General features: G+C 53.9%; 1 protein-coding gene across 6 annotated transcripts in view; it reads right to left on the reverse strand.

Moving 5' to 3' along the window:
- Nucleotides 1-2,029: 2,029 nt before the first annotated feature.
- The window catches only part of LOC144137792 (glutathione hydrolase-like YwrD proenzyme), a 76,936-nt gene continuing 60,002 nt past the window's right edge, over nt 2,030-18,963 (reverse strand). For 2 of the 6 annotated variants that reach the window (XM_077669775.1, XM_077669774.1), the window contains one exon: nt 2,874-3,090. In XM_077669775.1, the coding sequence (XP_077525901.1) occupies nt 3,016-3,090 (75 nt within the window). In that variant the 3' untranslated portion in view covers nt 2,874-3,015. Of the gene's footprint in view, nt 3,091-6,506; nt 6,606-18,963 lie in introns of those variants that run through there. The other 4 variants (XM_077669772.1, XM_077669776.1, XM_077669777.1 and 1 more) reach the window with 4 other exon arrangements.

An 18,963-nucleotide genomic window follows, 5' to 3' on the forward strand; every position in this document is an offset into this window, starting at 1 on the left:
GGCGCAGACCGTGATAGCAACAGCTTGTCGCCACTCTTACAATCAATCTGATCGCGAAAAAGAAGTTCCACATGCGAGAAAGTAGATGTTAGTGTGGTGAAAAATTGTGCTAGGGGTTGTTATCAGCGCTGAATTTAAAAGCGGCGTTCAGATATTTGCCGCGATGGTAAGCCTACGCTGACCGGCAGCGGAGGTTCGGCGCTCCGACCCAGCACTGCCGGCACCGCGGTGCGGCGAGCGGCCGAAAGATGGCGCCACCTGCGTGCTAGAATCAAAACAGGCCACGGCAGATGTCTTGGTCACCGATCGCTGAAACGGAAATTATCGCCAAAATAAAGCTCCATATGCGAAAAAGGGGATAATAGTGTGGTGAAAAGTCGTGTAAAGGATGGTCATTCACAGTTGTACAGATACCAGCGACCAAATAGTCGCCACGATACTAAGCCTAAAGTTCCCAACACCCAAGCTGACCAGAGCAACGCCGAGCCCGCTGGCTTGGGCGACAGTTATTGCGGCCGCCGCCGTGCACGAACTCAGTCCACATTTAACGCTGCATGTCGTCGCGTGGAAAATAATGCATCTTGGCGTCGTCGTCGATTTGCTCGGACAGGCTTCGACGAGCACTTCGCATTCCGCGAGCTTGCCATAGCCAGTGGCGTAAATCCAGAATAATCACAAGGGGGGACACACATCTTGTCAAGGCGGCCATTTTGTTTTGTGCTTCATTTTCATTTATATACAAATTACTATCGTGATTTGAATTAAAATAAGAAAAACGAGCATGCTTTCATACCTCACGTAATTGCACTGTGCTATTGCAGACGTTAAAAAAAGATCAATAAGAAATACTCTGTACAATATGAGTACTGATCGCCTATGACATGTTTCCTAGCTTTCGACACTTCTAGAGGGTCCAAAAACGAGAGCGCGGTTTTTGCACGCACTGACAAAGTTTTTCAACAACCCTGGCAACGTTATGAGGTCTATAATGTCTTGATGAACGTGTGCCAAAGCCATGTAGTTGAGGCGTTCCTCCCCCATCGTACTACGCAGCCATGTTTTCAGTCTTCTCAAGGCACTGAACGATCTCTCTGCTTCACAGGAAGAGACCGGCATCACTAAGATAATCCTGAGAACACTCTCCACTTCCTTGAAATACTGGTGGGTGGACGTGTGCATGTTCCGGAGTACTGCTGCCACGTCGTCGATGGACTTGAGGTTGCAGTGTTCTTCGTGCAACAAGCGCACGCGAGACACAACTGTACCGATATCGATGCTGTGGTATCGTCAGCTCGTGCAGTACTTATTAGTGACAAAAACAACAGTTGTTTTAGCTTTCAAAGGTAAATGAAAGATGAATCTCAAGGGGGGGACACTTGCAAGGGGTGTCCCCCACAGCCCGAACACAAGGGGGGTCAGGACCCCCCTGACCCCCCCATGATTTACGCCACTGGCCATAGCACAACTTGGGCGAGCTCGGCGACGCGCACCAGCGCGTCGCCGCGGTGCGCGTCTACATCGCGCACCGCGCGGTGCCGGCACCGCGCAGTTCTCGGCACCAGTGCAAGGGAACACCATGCGCCGGCCACGAACTGAAGAGCAAAGACGTCGAACACGCAGAGTTTACAAGCATTGCTCACACAGCTACGCCCACGTCTCCTGCCCAAACGAATACCACCGACAACAGCAGCGCAGGATAGCGTTTCCGGTTCCGAAAACGACTATATGACGTCACCCTGAACCGGCCAAACACGCAGGCCGATGTTTCGTCACGCCGAAAGCGATTTCGTTAGTGCTGCCGATTTGTGGAAGCTCGCGGCCGGGACAATCAAATTCGATTTTAGATGTGATCCCGGCCTCGGATCGCTGCAAAAATGTCTGTGAGGCATCTGTACAAACTAATGAAGCCAATTATATCACTTTTAGGCGTCAAAATTTGGTGTCAGTACTCCTTTAAGATCACAGCAAAATGTATACCAAGACAGATGGAAGGACGAGACGCACAAGCATTGACTTTCAACCCCCGTTTATTGCTGTGACGTTTGCATATTAGCACAGCGGATATCAATGAAATGAAGCAAGGAAAAGAAGACATAGCAAGTGATAGCCTGCAATCGCTTGCCTTTCAAAAAGCTTGCACTAAAAGAGCTTTGAATCAGCTCGAACTATAAACGAACAGAAAAAGGGAGCGATGCAGGGACTGTAGCGCGCACGACAGCCTGTTCGAGTAGGAATCGAACACATGCTGGAAAAGTAAAGCAATTTGGGTAAGTGACCCAACTGTTGGGATAATTAGGTAGGGTTCACGCATGCCTTATTTAGAACGAGCAGCTCACTGTTACGGTGCATGCCGGCAGCTGCGTTACTGTGCGGGTCATTCAAGATGAGTATATCCGTCGTATAGAAAGCGCAGGATAGAGGTGCTATAACCGGGAAGAAAACTGGCCAACAAGCATGGAACCGCAGCCATCACCACGAATGAGGAACTCCTACGGTGAGCAGCACCCATGGTGGCCGGTAGGTGTTCGTATTGCAAAGTGGACCCTCTGCCCCTCCACCTGCCGGGGTCAGGCGAAACACACGATGAGACACTAAATAAGTGACACAAAAACTTTATTTGGCCACACTAACACACCCCTGTCTTCTAATAGTGTAATAGTGTCTGCCTCTGGTTGTCGAGGAGCGAGTCCTAACAATGACCACGACGACAACGGGAATAGCGGTGCCCACACCCATGTACACGCGAAAGGACTAACTTCTGCTTGGAGATCTGTGGCATAACCCGTACTGTGTGATGCCCCATTACCAGGCTTCCTAAGATTCGCCAGACATCCTCAGTAGCCCAAGGCGGCGCCGTTGCAACGAGGGTCGGTGCCGCACCACACTGCAGGGGTGGCACCTGAGGCCAGTTGACTGCCCGTGTTCCGGGCAACTTGCTCCGTCCACAGCCCGCTTCCCCTTGCCAGCACGTGGGCGTGGCCTGTCTCGCATGCGTGCTTGTCGGCGTGCGTATCCTTAATCGGATGGCCCCGCTGCCTCAGCGTCCGAAGGGCCTCCTCTGGGTAACCAGCCTCCACGGCCAGGGGGCCACTGCAGAAGAGAAAGAAGCACACGTCTCATATATGCACTTAAATGCATTTCTAAATTCTGGCGTAGGCAAGATGTATCAGGTCCTTCCGGTAATGTGCAGTGGCTGGAAGAGCAGAATAACCTCTACTGAGAGCCTGAAAATGTGGGTAGCGCCCTCACTTCCAGACCCCGTTGGAGACTGCAGCGGCACTTTCAACCAGCCAAAGCATGGTAGTCGGAGTTGCACAGCTCTTTCTCCCACTGTTCACGGGAAGGGTGCGGAAAACTAGTTATGTTAGAATTTGCCGTACACTCCAATACTATGGGATACAGGGCGCCGGGGCACCGCAGGCAGGACTGCGTATAAGGTAGAGCAAGTGGCATTTGGTCGAATGACGAAAGCTGTGAGAGTGCGGAGCCGGAGAAAGTGCTCCTGGCTCTTGGTCAGGGATTCGTGTGGAAGCGGATTGGTCCTCCTTTAGAGCTTAGAATGGTGTGTGATTTCTTTGGTAAGTAAGGAAAGCTTGCGTAACTACTACCCAAACCCTTGAGACGCCTGGCGGGATAGATCTCGGGGATTTCGTGGGTGGTCGTGTCGAGTGAGCTGGTGTCCAAGCAAGGCCTTTCTTCTGAGGGGCTTCTGTGGCCGGATCTTAGGGTGCGCTCTTACCTATATTCACTCGCCAACCCCTACTCGAGCTGTGGGAGAACCGTACGACCAGTGCCCCTTGAATGCCCACCAAAAAAGGGCCCACAGAGCTGGGACAGCACGGTCGCAGCACAGTCTCCCCTGGAATGAGGGACATCACCGCGCTTACAATAAAGTTTTATAACAACAACAGAAAAGAATTCTCCCACAAAAAAGGGCCTGACAAGAGTCCTTTGCGAGGTCGTTATGACGGCATCCGTGTTCGTCTGCAGCCAGGGCAATGGGCGCTTCCTCGGACTGCGCGGAGGCTTTGGAGGGCCGGGCCTGCAGGGTGAGGCTGGTTGACATGTGCATCAGATGGGACTCTTTCACGTGCGCTTTACGATGTGGAAACGCTTACTTCCTTATTTAGAATTCGCTTTATTTATGCAACTGTCAGAAGAAACAGCTAGAATTTCGAATTATTCATGTCACATCCTAATTGCGTCCGGCGCTGCAGAAAAGCTCAGCCGCTGTTGAACGCAATCATTCAGCGTGTTTGAATTCACTACATGTTGCTGGATGCGGCCTGTGATGCCGGTGTCAACGACATTGTCTTCTGATGCCGGCGAGCTCAACTCTGCGCTTTGTTTGCTGTGGTGCGTACAAGGGCATGCGAGCTGATGGAACTTGCAATAAATCTACACGTTCTATTATATGACACACAAACATCGCAGTGCGTCCGGCATAAGTTTAAGGAGGTTTGCGAAAGGTGACCAATGTTGAGAGTATACATAAAGCTTTGCTAATTGGAATGGTGAAGGTGAAAGCTCTCCCGTGCATCCGATGAACATCATGACTGCTAACATTTATCCACCCATCATGAACTTCTCGGTGTTGTCAGAGTGATTATGCTTGATTACTGTTTGTGGGGACGGAGCCCCCTCCATTCGGGGCGAGGAGGCTCTGGCGAGGCCCTCCTCCTTAGTGGGGCGAAGGTGATCCACGCGCGCCTCCCTCCTCTCCCTACGGGGACGCGAGACGCGCGAGAGAGACTCCCGGGAAGACCGCCTTTGGATGTGCAACGCACAATACGTAAATGACTTTTGGCCATTTTTGGCAGTTCTTGCATTGGCCGTTGTTTCCCACCAGCGTGGGTCACGGCATCCACCGTGTCGATTAGCGCATGCCTTGATTGCGTCAGTGCGTTTATCAAGGATGTCCGGTCAGTCTCCGGACATTTTCCCCGCTGCATTGGCGGGAAGGGGGTGGGGTGCTTGCGTCCGCGCTGTGACGGCTTGCGCCGTCCAAGGTCAGCGGACGAGCGCCGATGCCGCCCGTTCGAGCCCCGTCGCGGCCGGCCAACTTAGGCGGACGCTAACTGCTGCCCGAAGACGGGCTGGGCGCACGCTGACGGCTGTATGCCCCAGCGGCTAGGTGCGTAGTGCAGTGTAGTGTTTGTATCGTGGTTTTCAGCGTAATAAACCCCTCTGCCATGAAAGGTATCGCTTCCCGGTAAAGTGAATGACGACGTACACGTGCGGCGAGTCTGGGCTAGCTCTCGAACCCGTTGTGGGTAGGGTCTCTCGGCAGGGCAGTTCGGTGCTGCGCGAGAGCAGTGAGAGTAACGACGGCGCGTTATTAGATGCGACGCTGAGAGAATCTCTTGTCGGCGGCCCTGTCCTTCCTGCGTGCGTCCGTCGTTGTCCGCACCACTGCGCCCCTCCTCCTCTCGCCGTGATAGCGCGCCCTCTCCCCCAACATCTGTGGCGCGCGCAGTGCGGCGCTCTCTCTCACTCCGCCGGTGGGCGGCGCTGCGCGCGGCGCAAGCGCGCTGTGCGCATGTGCAGCGCCCTCTCTCTCCGCGGTGTTGCGACCGGGCGGGGGCACCCGATCCGAGTTCCGTGGCCTCCGACATACGAGTGGTAGCGTGTATGATGCGAGCGGCCAGCCGCTCTTGCAGCCGTGAAGAAGTCCAGAAGCCGTAGGCTAACGTAACTGTTTACTTCATAGCGAGAGGTGAGCCGAAGCCAAAGAACAATGCCCCGACGGGCGAGGTTACAATACAGGACTCGAACAGAGCGACAACATCGATTCGCTGCTCTAACAGGAATGAGTTACAACGCTTGGGCAGCTCTATTTATATCCAAAAGCGATAACGGTCAAACGCAACAAGCGGGAACACGCACAACACTCTTTCCAGAGTTCGTAAGCCGTTCATAGCCTCGGGCACGTTGAGTCCGAGAGAGGGGAGAGAGGAGGACTCCGTTACGATCGACGGGGCCTCTGTGTCCTTGAAGAGCGTGGAGACGAGCCACGCCGCCAGCCGCCGAAGTTTTGATGGGCTGAGAGCGAGCGAAGCGTCTGACGCGGCTTTGTGGCAACTTGTCACCGACATGGTTGCGCCTGTTTTCGAAGGAGCACGAGTGGCTTCGCTGCACAGCCGAGGAGTGATGCGGGGAAGTACTGCGGCGCTGGCCGATTCGTAACAGCGGTCTCCTCTCCTTCGGGCGCGCTGCGCATATAAGCGGAGTGCCGCGCTCCGTCCGGTCTCTCCGTCGACGGTCGTCCGCGCTACGTTTGCTTTCTGTCTCTCTCTCGCGTTACCCGACGATTGCTCACGCAAATCGAGTAATCGACCCAACGGAAACGCACAATGGAACCCCCTTCAGCGTCGCATCACACCAGGGTTCCCGAGAGGGGAGGTGGGCGTAATTTTTCTGTTATCCCTTAATGCCCACATGTTCAGTGAATGTGCCTGACATTGATCTACTCTTTTGCACAAATGCGTCCTCGTGCGAACATATCCTCACTCAGGATGAACGCTGGAGTAGGTTCCCAACAGGAAGCGTGCCTTGGCCACCGCCTGCTGAGGGTCAAGGTCGAGTTCCATCATGTTGAGCAGCAACTGCATGAAAAACGAAAGGACCATGAGATGAGACGAAGACACTGAACTGTCCTCGTGAACGCCTCCAGGGCGCGAATGCGCTTCACTGTCGCCAGCAGCTCGTGCGTGTCTCGAAAAGAAAAATAGTCAAGAGCCTTGTGTAAAAAAGCAGTGATAGCCCTGTGGAGCAACAAGACGCGTACTGGCACTGGAAACACATGTGGCTTCTCCTCCCTTTGACTAGCGGATGAAATAAAGAGGAAAAAGCCCGCACTAAAAAAGCGAACTAAAAAATATAAAGACCGAGTTCCTTTCTCACTTCACCGGATAGAACGTTTTTACTACTACTACTACTACTACTTTTTGAAGAATTCGTAAGGTTATAGATATGAGGATTGACGCTGAATGAATTCATACACGTGCAGTTTATGGTGCTTTAAAATGGGGCATGAAGCCAACACACAACACTGTGCTTTATTCGAAAGAATGCGCAGCTCGAGCTCATACCCATCCACAATATTGTTCGATTGAAAACGTGGCTTCCACCGACGAATGGGCAAATGAGAGGAGGAGGAGGAAAAGGCTTAGTTGGAGCCGGTGTGCTTCAGGTGGCGGCCAGGATGGCTTGGCTCCTAGCGGCGTCTTCGGTGGATCCGGGACGGCCCACTGCTAGATGACAGGGTCCTCGCTAAGCAGCATGGTCCCCCACTGCTGTTTGCTGTTGATATTAAATGTTCCTTGTATAGCAGGGCATTCCCAAAGCATGTGTGCTGAACTTGCAAGCTGGGGGCAGTGTTTACATTTGCCGTCACGAATTTCTGGGTGGATGCGCCTGTAGAAGCCTGGGTTCGGATCTCCATGCAAATTCTTGTTTTTTGGTCAGCAAGGGGTTGGCTGCAGGGTAATTCCGTCTTTCGCCTATGCATTGATCGAGCACGTACCGGTAGGTGCCCAGGCGATCCTTGGCTCCCGGTAGGTGAACGCTCGAGCAGCCTCGTTGGCCCGTTCGTTGCCCTCCAGTCCCGCGTGTGCGGGCGTCCATGTTAAAGTGGTTCGGGTGTCTACGTTCTTGTCGACGTTCTTCACGCGAGTTCCCACTGTCTACAAGACAGTGGGCACTCGCAGTGCCGCACTGGAGATTCTCCCCTTCGTGAAGTTGCGGATTGCAGGCTGGGAGTCGCTGACAATTTTTCTCGCTTCGGTTGTGGCTATAGGGCTATGGCTAGTTCTTCACCTTCTTCGGGGTGTCGTGTTCGGATGGAGAAGGCGGTGAGAACCTTTCCTTCCTGGTCGGCGACAACTGAGACCATAGACCTTCATTGTTCGTAAGAGGTAGTGTCCGTGTAGACGGCTTGAGGTTCTCCTTGGAGCTGTTTCCCTAGCGCTAGGGCTTGCATATCTCTTCGCTTTTCGTTGTAGACTGGATGCATGTTTTTGGGTAGGGGAGGAATGCAGATGCCTTTGCGTAGTTCGGCTGGAACAGTGTGTTTGTCTCCGAAAGTCCTCTCATACGGGATGCGTACACGGTCAAGGATTTGCCTGCCGGTGGCCGTCTTGGTCAGCCGTTCGACGTGTGCAATGCGATGCATCTCGATGAGCTCTTCGAGGGTGTTGCGTACACAGTGCCTCAAATTTTTCCTTAGAGGCACATATAGCTATTCCCAGTGCCTGCTTATGCGCACTCTTGACGACACTGTTGATTTTATTGCGCTCTGCGTGCTTAAGGGGTACAAAAGGAGGTGCGTGCGTAATTATGCTAATTACGAATGCATCGACGAGCTTTAGCAGCGTCTTCTCCTTCATGCCTCTATGCTTGTTGGCTATCCGCGCAATCAGTCTCGTCATTTGATGGGTGGTTTTCTCTAGGGATTGTACTGTTTTGCCGTTGTGTCCGTTGGCCTGGAAGTGGAGTCCTAGGATACGTATCTCGGCCACTTCGAGGATTGGGGTTTCACCTACTCTCAGAGTTGTCCTGTGATTTTGTGGGGTATCTTCGGGCTTTTGGTCTCGCTTTGTGGGCTTGTACGACAGTTGTTCAGACTTTTCCGGAGAACGGGAAAGGCCGAGTGTTTTGTAGTGTTGCTCAGCATCGTCCACCGCCAATAGACCCTATGCGAAATTTCTTGGTGATCTAGCAACACTGATGTAAACAAGACCGTCCGCCATATTGGTACGGGCGACGATCGCGAAGTCTCGTATTGTTTAGTGTGGAAGAGTAGGTTACGGTAACGCGGTATGGCTCAAACTGGACTGCGTTTTCCGGGTCCCGACCACGGATTGTGGACGAAGGACTCGTTTGCGCTGCCGACTGTGTCTGAGGACTCATACCACTCGTGGTACCGCGCCAAAGACCCATCCGAGCGATAGCGGAGCAGGTCATGCCACCTAGCCACCGAGCCGCATTGCTCGCCTTCATCGGTGCGGACAAACACGTGCGACTCGCAGTAAGTAAATCTTTGTTTTTTCCTTGACGCGAGTTAACCGGTATGAGCATTTGTATAGCACTTTGTTCACCGTTGTTTACCATGCAAATGCGTAGCGGGGACCCTGTTGCAGTAACCCTGAAAGAGGAAAGCGACAATCGCCAGACCGTGCCGCTAGTGGGTGGATTGAAATGGCGTACATCGAATTTACGGGATTATTTCTGGCGAAGATGTTTACGGAAAGGTTGCGGCCGTTTTCCGTGACGGTCGTCCTCGGCCACGGCAACCGCACGTCGCCCGGAGCCTCGCCCAGCCATGGATAAGGCCGCCAACAACGCCAAGCTCAGAGTGTGGCACTGGAACGCCAACGGCCTCCGGTGCCGCAAGACCCTACTACAACAACAAGTACAAACCATGGCCGCGCCTCCTGACGTGATCATGATTCAAGAGACACATATGGAAGAGACTCCGAAACTCCCGGGTTACCACGTTCACGCATCACCCCCCAGCGCGCGCACCAGCAACACGGGCGCGGCGCAGGGAGTCTGCACCTTTGTACGCAAGGGCATCACCCTCATCAAGCTCGACCGCTTCCTCGATGGCGACACGGCCCTGGAGTTGTGCGCGACCGAAGTCGTGGTAGGAAAGAAGACGCAAGAGTCCGTTTGTCTGGTGAACGCCTACAGCAACCCGCAGCACCGCAGCCAGCGGTTCCGGACGCTGTTCCAGAAAGCCAGGCGAAAAGCCGTCGACATGCCGATCATCGTGGCGGGTGACTTCAACTCGTCCCACAGGGAACTGGGCTACCCCCGCACGACTGCCAAAGGACGGAGCCTGCTGGACGAGGCTGAAGAGGCCGAGTTCGAGCTGCTCTCGGACCCGCAGCAGCCGTCACGAATTGGCACTTCAGCAAGCAGGGACACCACCCCCGACCTCGCCTTCGTGCACCTCCCGGACGACAGACCGGTGAGCTGGCGCAACACGGGGCTCAACTTGGGAAGTGACCATTACATCATACAAGTGGAATTGCCGCTGCGGGTCCGGAGCAAGCAGGTCCCGACTCGCAAGCACAAGCTGACGGATTGGAACGCCTTCCGCCGGCAGGAGATTGCGCCCACCATTGAGGACCTCGAAAAGTGGACGCGCAGCCTGGTAGACGCGGCGGCGCGTGTGAGCACGGAAGTGGAGACGGACGAATCGATCCCCAGTATGGACCCTCGACTGGCCCACCTGATCGAGGCACGACAATCACTGCAACGCCGATGGAAGCGCATGCGGCACAGCAGAACACTGCGCAAGCGCATCGTCCACCTCGGCCGCGAAATCGAAAAATACAGCAGGCAGCTCTGCGCGCAGCAGTGGCATGCCATCTGTAACGAAGCCGACGGGCAGCTGCACGCCAGCCGTACGTGGAAGCTGCTCCGCCACTTACGTGACGAGACGCAGGGCAAATCGTTCCAGCAACACCGACTGGCGCAGATCCTGCACGCGGCAATCAAAGAACACGGCGAGGACGAGGTGGGCAAACGCCTACACGATCAATATCTCCCGGCCACCGCACAAGTCCGACACCCGGACTACGAAGGCCCAGACAACCCCGCGCTCGACGCGGATATAGAAGAATGGGAGGTCCGCCGAGCGGTGCAAGAGCTGAACTGCAAGTCGGCAGCCGGCCCGGACCTGATCCACAATAAGGCCCTGCGTAACCTTGGCGACGTGGCCATTACGGCCCTTACGAATTTCTACAACGACTGTTGGCGCTCCGGCACGCTGCCTAAGCAGTGGCGGACCGCCCGAACGATATTGATCCCTAAACCCAACAAGCCGCCCAGCATTGAGAATCTCCGCCCGATCTCCCTAACGTCGTGCGCGGGCAAGGTGCTGGAGCACGTGCTAAACAACCGTTGGCAGAGTTTCATGGAAGAGCACGACGCGTACCCTGCGGCGATGCTGGGCTTTCGGGCCCGGCTGAGCACGCAGGACGCAATGCTACTGATCCAGCACGACCTGCTCGAGTCCCCCAGCAAGACCGACTGCAGGGCGATCCTAGGCCTCGACCTCAAGAGTGCCTTTGATAACGTGCTGCACTCCGCAATCCTGGCACAGGTCGAGAGGCTCGGGCTGGGACGGCGAACGTACGATTACATCCGGGCCTTTCTCTCGAATCGGACGGCGTGCCTCCACGTCGGTCACCTGCAGCTGGAGGAGCGAAGGTTGGGCAGCGTCGGCACACCGCAAGGGGCCGTCATCTCCCCCTTTCTTTTCAATATAGTCATGATACCAGTGGCCGAGCGCCTTGCCCGATTGCCGCAGGTCCAGCACACAATATATGCAGATGACATCACATTGTGGATGACGGGAGGCACGACCGGCCACATAGAGGAGTCACTGCAAGAGGCAATCTGGCAGATAGAAGATTGCCTGCGGGGGACAGGCCTCCGATGCTCTCCGCAGAAGTCGGAGCTACTGGTATTGCCACCTCCTGGCCACTGGCGCAAGTCGGCGGAGAAGGAGGCGGCTAACATCACGCTGCGGACCGAAGACGGCACCACCATCCCGCACGTCCGAGAAATCAGAGTACTTGGCATGCACGTCGACGCGGGAAACGGCAACCACACCGCTCTGAGCCGGCTGCTAACGAAGGTGGGAGTGGCGACCCGCCTGGTCAAGCAGATCTCCACCAAACGACACGGGATGCGAGAGACGAATCTCCTGCGACTGCTGCAGTCGTTCGTGACGAGCCACGTCTCGTACGTCGGCGCGTTCCACGGATGGCTGCGGCACGAGCGGGAGAAAATCAACGCTGCAATAAGGAAGGCCCACAAGACGGCACTGGGCCTCCTCGCCAGTACGAGCAACGACGCCCTGGCTCGACTAGGAGTCCATAATACCCTGGAGGAGGTGAGCGAGGCCCAGCGCACGACGCAGCTGACTCGCCTCGCAACAACCAAAGCCGGAAGAGCGATCCTACAGAGGGTCGGCCTGCGCCCGCCAAGGGCCGAGTCCTATTGGGAGGAAGCCCCGAAGCGGGAGGAGGTGAGCAAGCAAGTAGCAAGGCGCCTGGTGGTCCTGCCGCTCCCGCGCAACGTGCACCCGGACCGCAACAAGGAGCGAAGGGTTGCCAGGGCGAGAGCGCTGGCAGAAACATACGCCGACGACGCAACGGCGGTGTACGTGGACGCAGCCAAACACCAACGCAAGCCGAAGACGTACGTGGCAGCGGTTGTCCGGGCCACGGACGGGAAAGTACTCAACGCCTGCAGCGTCCAAGCGACGTCTGCGGAGCAAGCGGAGGAAGCCGCCATCGCCCTGGCGCTGAGCGGCACACCGGAGGCGACCACGATCCTGAGCGACTCCAGCACGGCCATCGCCAACTTTGGCCGCGGGAGCGTCGGGACGCCGGCGGCGAGCCTGCTGCCGAGGACCAAGTCAACCACGACCCATCTACGATGGTTCCCGGCCCACGTCGGAGTCATCCCAGGGGGAGCGGCCAACCGCAACGAGGAGGCGGACGTCGTCGCGCGTGAGCTCGCGTACCGTGCGGCGCCCCCCCGCCCCTCGGAAGCGGATGAGGCTGACTTCCTGGACCCGGACCCGCTACTGGACTACGGAGAAATCCTCGCTTGGTACCGAGAGGGCCGCCGAGCGTTGCCTGGGCCTCACCCGAGACTAGGGCGACGTGAGGGGGTCCTCTTACGACAGCTACAGACTGGAACAGTACTCACGCCGGCCCTAGCCCGGCACGTGTGTCCCGGACTGTTTGAAAGTGCTACGTGCAGTGTGTGTGCGCGAGAACTGGCAACCTTAGCCCACGTGCTGTGGGGGTGTGACGCGTGTGCGGGGGGAACCATGCGGAACTCTCTGCCACCGGACATGGAACACTACATCAGTTCGCCTGACCATCAGGCGCAACTCCAAGCCATCCAGCGGCTCGACGCGGCCCTGGCCCGGCAAAAGCGAACGGAGGTAACTCCTAGTAGCTAGCGCCGGACCGGTCCACGCTGAGGTCTAGTGAGATAGGGGGTTGGTGAAGCCCTGCGCGGCCTGATCCACCCTTACATGCCGGATTGATAGCAATAAAGTCATTTTCCTCCTTCCTCCTCCGCCCGCGCCTTTGCCGCAAAGCATTCGTGGTTTGCGGCGAAGTCAACTACAAAAGTGCACATGCGCCTTGAATTTTTTTTGTGTGTGTATTTTCATTATTTATTGCGCATGTCCTGCCGCAACAATCTGTTTGTGTGTCTTTCTTCTCCTTTTTTGGCGGTGGGGTGGTTGCGTTTGTTTCTAAATCGCATGTTTTCGGTGTGCACGAATAGATAATACAGTAAAACCTCGTTAGCTCGAATTCACTGAACTAGAATTTTTTTATTTCGATGATTCATCGGTATAGCCCGAATGTTTACCTGTTTATCTCGAAAGGTTCTGGAAGTGAGTTCCAGATAATCATATTATTGCTTGCTTAAGTTATGACGAACACGATTATGCAGGTACTGGTATCATTACCCACGGTGAGGCTTTTAAATGTTAAATTTCCTTCTCTTGAAAATGCATTAACAAAGTATGCAGAGATACTTGTACGCTCGAACTTGACAAACAATTTTGACATCATTGCTGTTTGAGGTGTAGATTATTGCCCTTGCAACAATGACAAGCAAGACACAAAATCTGGTCATTTTGAGTCTGTTTCTTGCGGCCACTTCTTTCTGCTATGTCCCTTTACCATAAACTGTAGCGGACTAGTCCTGTTCTTCCCTGAGTGCTATTTACTGTTACTCTCTCTCTGTTCTTGCAGGTTGCGCCTCATCCATGTGCTCAGCATCTACTTTCGCTCCCAAAAGAAAAGTGGCCGGCCCTATGTTGTGTGCCTCGCCTCTGAGACGGACAGTGGGGCAGCGTGCGAGTGCCCGGCGGGTTGCAGTGGAGCATGCAGTCACATCCTGGCGGCTGTGCACCTACTCGTCCTCTTGCAAGCTCAAGGTTTTAAAGAGGCGCCACCGGAGCTTGCGTGCACAGCTGCCACAACAGTGGGGACGTCTGAGACAGCAGGGCATCAAGCCAGCGAGTGTCCAAGACATTGACTGGAGAAGCTCGCAAGAAAATGGCCCCTCCCTTCCCTTGCCATTGCGTCTGTTCGGCGCACGTCGAGTGCAGGAGCAATGCGAGCAGCAATAAAGTGCCGTGCAAGCGCTTGGGAGAAAACTTCGTAGCCTTTGGAATGGGTTTTTTGCCTCAGTTTTGCTGGCCTCACCCGCCACAGTAACAGAAACAAGGACTGGCATGGCACCTGGAGGGTCACCTATGAGCAACCAGCAAGCATTCCAGCCACATTACACCTTGGTCATCTCGCGAGCACACAGAGGCTGGGCAACATCGTGTTTACTAGACCGCGGCATGCAGGGGTGCGCGAATGCTTCCCTTTGTGCCATTTATATCCACAGTTTGCTATACTGCACGCGTTATAAATCAGCGAAGTATTTTAATTTACTGGGATTTTCACTGTGGATACAAACAAAGCAAAAGAACTCAAGCTGATGCGCGGCGGACTGATGCAACTCTGGCCGTTTTTTTTTTGATGAAAACTTGAAAATTGCCTCAGCTACCTAATTCAATGGCCACTATCATTACGTCGGAGGTAAGCATGCCGTGTGTGACAAACTAGAGTAGTGAGTGTGTATTTTAGTCGCAAAATATTCGACAGTAAATACATCGTGGCTGAAATGACAATGGGAAACAAGTTAACTTGACGTAAACAAACCTGTCAGCCCGGCAAATCGGGAACCAAGTGCAGAAACGCGAATTTTCCAACGTCAGATCATCATAAAACAGTGTACGCCACTTCCGCAACGACACGCGGCTAAATGCACCGAAAAGAAACTAACAACATACTCCGATACCGTGCGCGCCCGCCACAGAGGAAATTTTCAACTGCGCCGCGACGGCGTAGTGCGGCAAGAAAAGTTTACAGCCCTAGGTAAGATAAAGGCTCGTGTAGGGGCTAAGCGGTACCATTTAACAATGAAATGAAGCGGGCGTAGAGCCACAGGGACGAGTGAAGAAATAAAGCCTAATTTTGACAACGTGTGGTACTGTTTCCCCGCTCGAGCGCCGCTGTCAGTCATAAATAGGTGACGCATGCTCAGGCTTCATTTAGAATACAAAGGCTGAACCACAGAACTCCAACGCAGCTGTATTTTTCATCCGTACAGCGACTACGAAATCCCGCGCTTAGCGAACCAATGACAAATATTCGCTCCCAGCGCACCGCTCCCAGCGTGTCACAAAGGTTTCTCGCGCCGGCATAGTTGGCGTCAGAAAGTTCGTTCAAGAGCGTGGAACTTCACGTGCCTTTTCTCCATCTGGACCGGTGTATCCTCGTCGCGTGCACTGCCGCACGCAGCAATGCTCCGGCATTAAAGTCCATCACCAAGAGCGGTCAATGCCCGCCTTCCATGTTTTGCTACTTGGTTTCGGTTTCAAACGACCGTACCAAAATGGCGGACCTAGTTATCGGAGTCGACGTGAGATGGCGGGGCACATTTTGCATAGGGTCTATTGAAGGCGATCTTGTACGTATCCGTCTCTGCCCCCGCTGTCCACAAAGTGACACCGTCGGCGTAAATGCTGTGATGTACTTAATCTATGATTTGCAATTTGTTGGCGAGGTCGATCATGCTGGCGTTAAATAAGAATGGTGAAATTACCGATCCTTGTGCAAATGGGAGAACTTGAAATTACCCGCGTACTGCGCCACAGCAAGGTGATGTGGAAAGGACCCAGCTATGACGTATATACGGTGGGGAGCAGCTAGAAACGGTCAATCAGCAAATATCCCGGGCGACGTCTAGAAGAAAGCAGAAGTTTGCAATAGCTGATGAAATCTAGTGACATTATGCGGACGGAATGGCGCAGCCGTGGGCTTCGCTTTTGCTTTCGGCATTAGAGAGTTTTAGCTAACCGTTTTCGACGGTCCGCTCCGGTATCGGCGGCACGCTCAGCACAATCGGAGCCAATAGAGAGTTTTAGCTGACCGTTTTTGACGCTCCGCTATGCTCCCGACGTCCCGCTCAGCACAACCGGAGCGTCAGCAGCCGAAAGGCCTTTAGCTAAGCGATAACCGTATCTCCCTCGACGGGGAATGATTCGCGTGACTGGTCGTTTCGCGTGCGCCTGTAAACCAGAGTTTCATCCTAAAGGAAACATCAGAATTTGTATTTGATCACGCAAACAAAGCAAAATACCGTGTTTCTTGGCCTCATTTAACCTTTTTTGTATAATGTAATCGCTGAAATGGTTTAATTTTTCTAAATAACAATAAACAAGCCGATAAACTTTGGAATAGCCAAGCCAAGGCTGTCTTTCTCGGCGCTGCATAGAAGCAGCCCGCGCTTCGGTCGACGTTTATCGCTTCCGTTCTAAAGATCTTTGAGGTGTGTGGCACCATTGCCTTTTCGGAAGCGCTTTCGCGGCTTCGTTGGTCGTGTTTCAACTGGAGCAACCAAGTTCGTCGTAGCGGGCTCGCATCACGGGGGCAGCCATCTTAAAATTCCTCACGGTAGTGTAAGCTGCCGCGACGGTCCGCCAAGAGGCCCCGGATAGCGGAGCGGGGCCCCGCTCCGGTATCGCCGGTAGCGCGCTTGCGTGCCACGCATGCGCAATGGCGCTCCCGCTTGTTATCGGAGCGGAGCGGATCGTCAGAAACGGTCAGCTAAAACTCTCTATTGCCGTTCGCGGCCGAGCGCGCCACGCATGCGCAATGGCGCTCCCGCTCGCTATCGGAGCGGAGCGGAGCGTGAAAGACGGTCAGCTAAAACTCTCTATTGAAAGCGACTGGAATCGAACGTCCTCTAGAGCTCATCATAGACATCACTACCTTCTAAAAAAGCGAGAAAATATATTCGTGTTATTAACTTCAAAAGCTGTCATGCTAATTAGAGCATCCCTAAAAAGACGGCGTCGCCGCCGCTTGTAGCGTTCGCCTTCTATCCACGTTTATTGCGCCTACGTATGCCTAGTGCAGCCGTTTGTTACACTGGGCTACAACGTAAGAACGGCAACGGAAGTTACCATTGTGCCTCATTACCGCAGCCGGATGTTACTCCGCGCGGCGCAAGTAGTGCATTACTGGGAAAATTTTGACGTGGAACGAGCCGTTTCCGTGATTTTTTGGACTTAATATGCTTATAAACTACTGCAGCGGCGAAAAACAAACTACGTGAGAAAAGGCAGTCGATATCACGCATTCATAGCAATGTCCTTTCAAAATGCGCCCCCGTTGGCATCCCGGTCCGTCGCTTAGGCGGAGTGATACCAGACATGAGTAGTGCCGTTCTTAAAGGAACCATGAAGAGAAAACACAAGTTTGGTTCATTCAAAAGATTGTCTCGTTAGAATAATACTGACACCACTTTTAACGTAAAGTTCACTCAAATAAGCTACATAATTAGAAAAAAACGGGAATGGTCATGCGACCCACCAGCTCATTTCCCGCAACAGAACCTATGATGTCACATGAGCTAAGCTCTGCGATTGGTGGAGGCTGGCAGAAGCAGACGCAAATTAGGTAAAGCTTACAAACTAGACGAACGAGCGATTTGCGCTTAAATTTAGGGCACATACTATACAAAGCAATAAGAATGATGGGAGAAACAGTGGAAGTTACGAAAGCACATGTAAACATAGAAGTACTGATGCGTTCTGCTGTTCGTACTGCGCACAGCATGCTTGGTTTAGCTGCACAGCACTACGGGGCTTGGGGTTGTCTCAGACGACACTGGCTGATTGACGCAAGCAACGGTGTCTTACGCGACCCCATTTGTCGAGCGAGCACTGTTTCAGGGAACGAATATTTTCTCCCAGAACAAAAACAAGCCAGGTTTAAATGCGGGCAAAAACAAACCAAACGCTTGCCACGGTATGGTGGCGCCATCTAGGTTACGGAACGTAAAGAAACGCGGGAACAAACCAACACCGCTGTACAGGGTGGAGACAACCTTTGAACGGTCCCGTGCCGCCGCAATTGGGCCAGCGGGCTCAACGCGTTATTCTTTTCGTTTCCCACGAGACCTAGCAACGCGAAACAGACAATATGATTCAAACTTCTTCAGTAAACCGCGTTGCGGCGATAATTTTAGCGCGGTTTTGACACAATAGCGAGTTTTAGCTGACCGTCTTTCACGGTCCGCTCCGCTCGGAAAGCAAGCGGGAGCGCCATTGCGCATGCGTGGCACGCCTGGCCGCGAACGGCATTGGCTCCGGTTGCGCTGAGCGTGCCGCAGATACCGGAGCGGAGCGTAGAAAACGGTTAGCTAAAACTCTCTAATGACTTGCTTCGGCGGCGAGCGAGCAACCGAAAATGGCGGCGCCAGCGCATACGTGTCTCTACCCTGTACGGCGGATGCGTGAATGAAGGTCCTCTAGGCTGCAGAGCGGTCGGTTCCTGTGATGTCATTTGGGACCACGAAAACGCACGATTGAGCGGGAAAATCAAAATGTTAACCGGAATTGTTTAATTTCTCAGTGAATAAAGCACCGTTTGTATCCGGACAAGCACTGGGGGCACTATAAAACACGAAATCTTTCGAATAAAACCAACTTGCATTTTAAATGCAGAGCATTTCAGTAACTCACAATGTCACCCGCGTTGGCGTCCGTAGTCCGCACCGCACCCCTCCCTACTATATAAAAAAAAAGAAATACTATCGGGCGCCAGGTTTCGATCCCTCGACCCTGCGGGCGGAACTCAATGTACAATGTGCTCTAACCACTGCGCCACAAAGCCAACACACAATAGACCCTATGCAAAATGCGCCCCGCCATCTCACGTCGACTCCGGTAACTAGGTCCGCCATTTTGGTACGGTCGTTTGAAACCGAAACCAATTAGCAAAACATAGAAGGCGGGCATTGACCGCTCTTGGTGATGGACTACAATGCCGGAGCATTGCTTCGTGCCGCAGA

This window comes from Haemaphysalis longicornis, unplaced genomic scaffold (genome assembly GCF_048455015.1).
Source record: "Haemaphysalis longicornis isolate Haplotype H1 unplaced genomic scaffold, Haemaphysalis longicornis Haplotype H1 scaffold_5, whole genome shotgun sequence".
Taxonomy (NCBI): Eukaryota; Metazoa; Arthropoda; class Arachnida; order Ixodida; family Ixodidae; genus Haemaphysalis; species Haemaphysalis longicornis.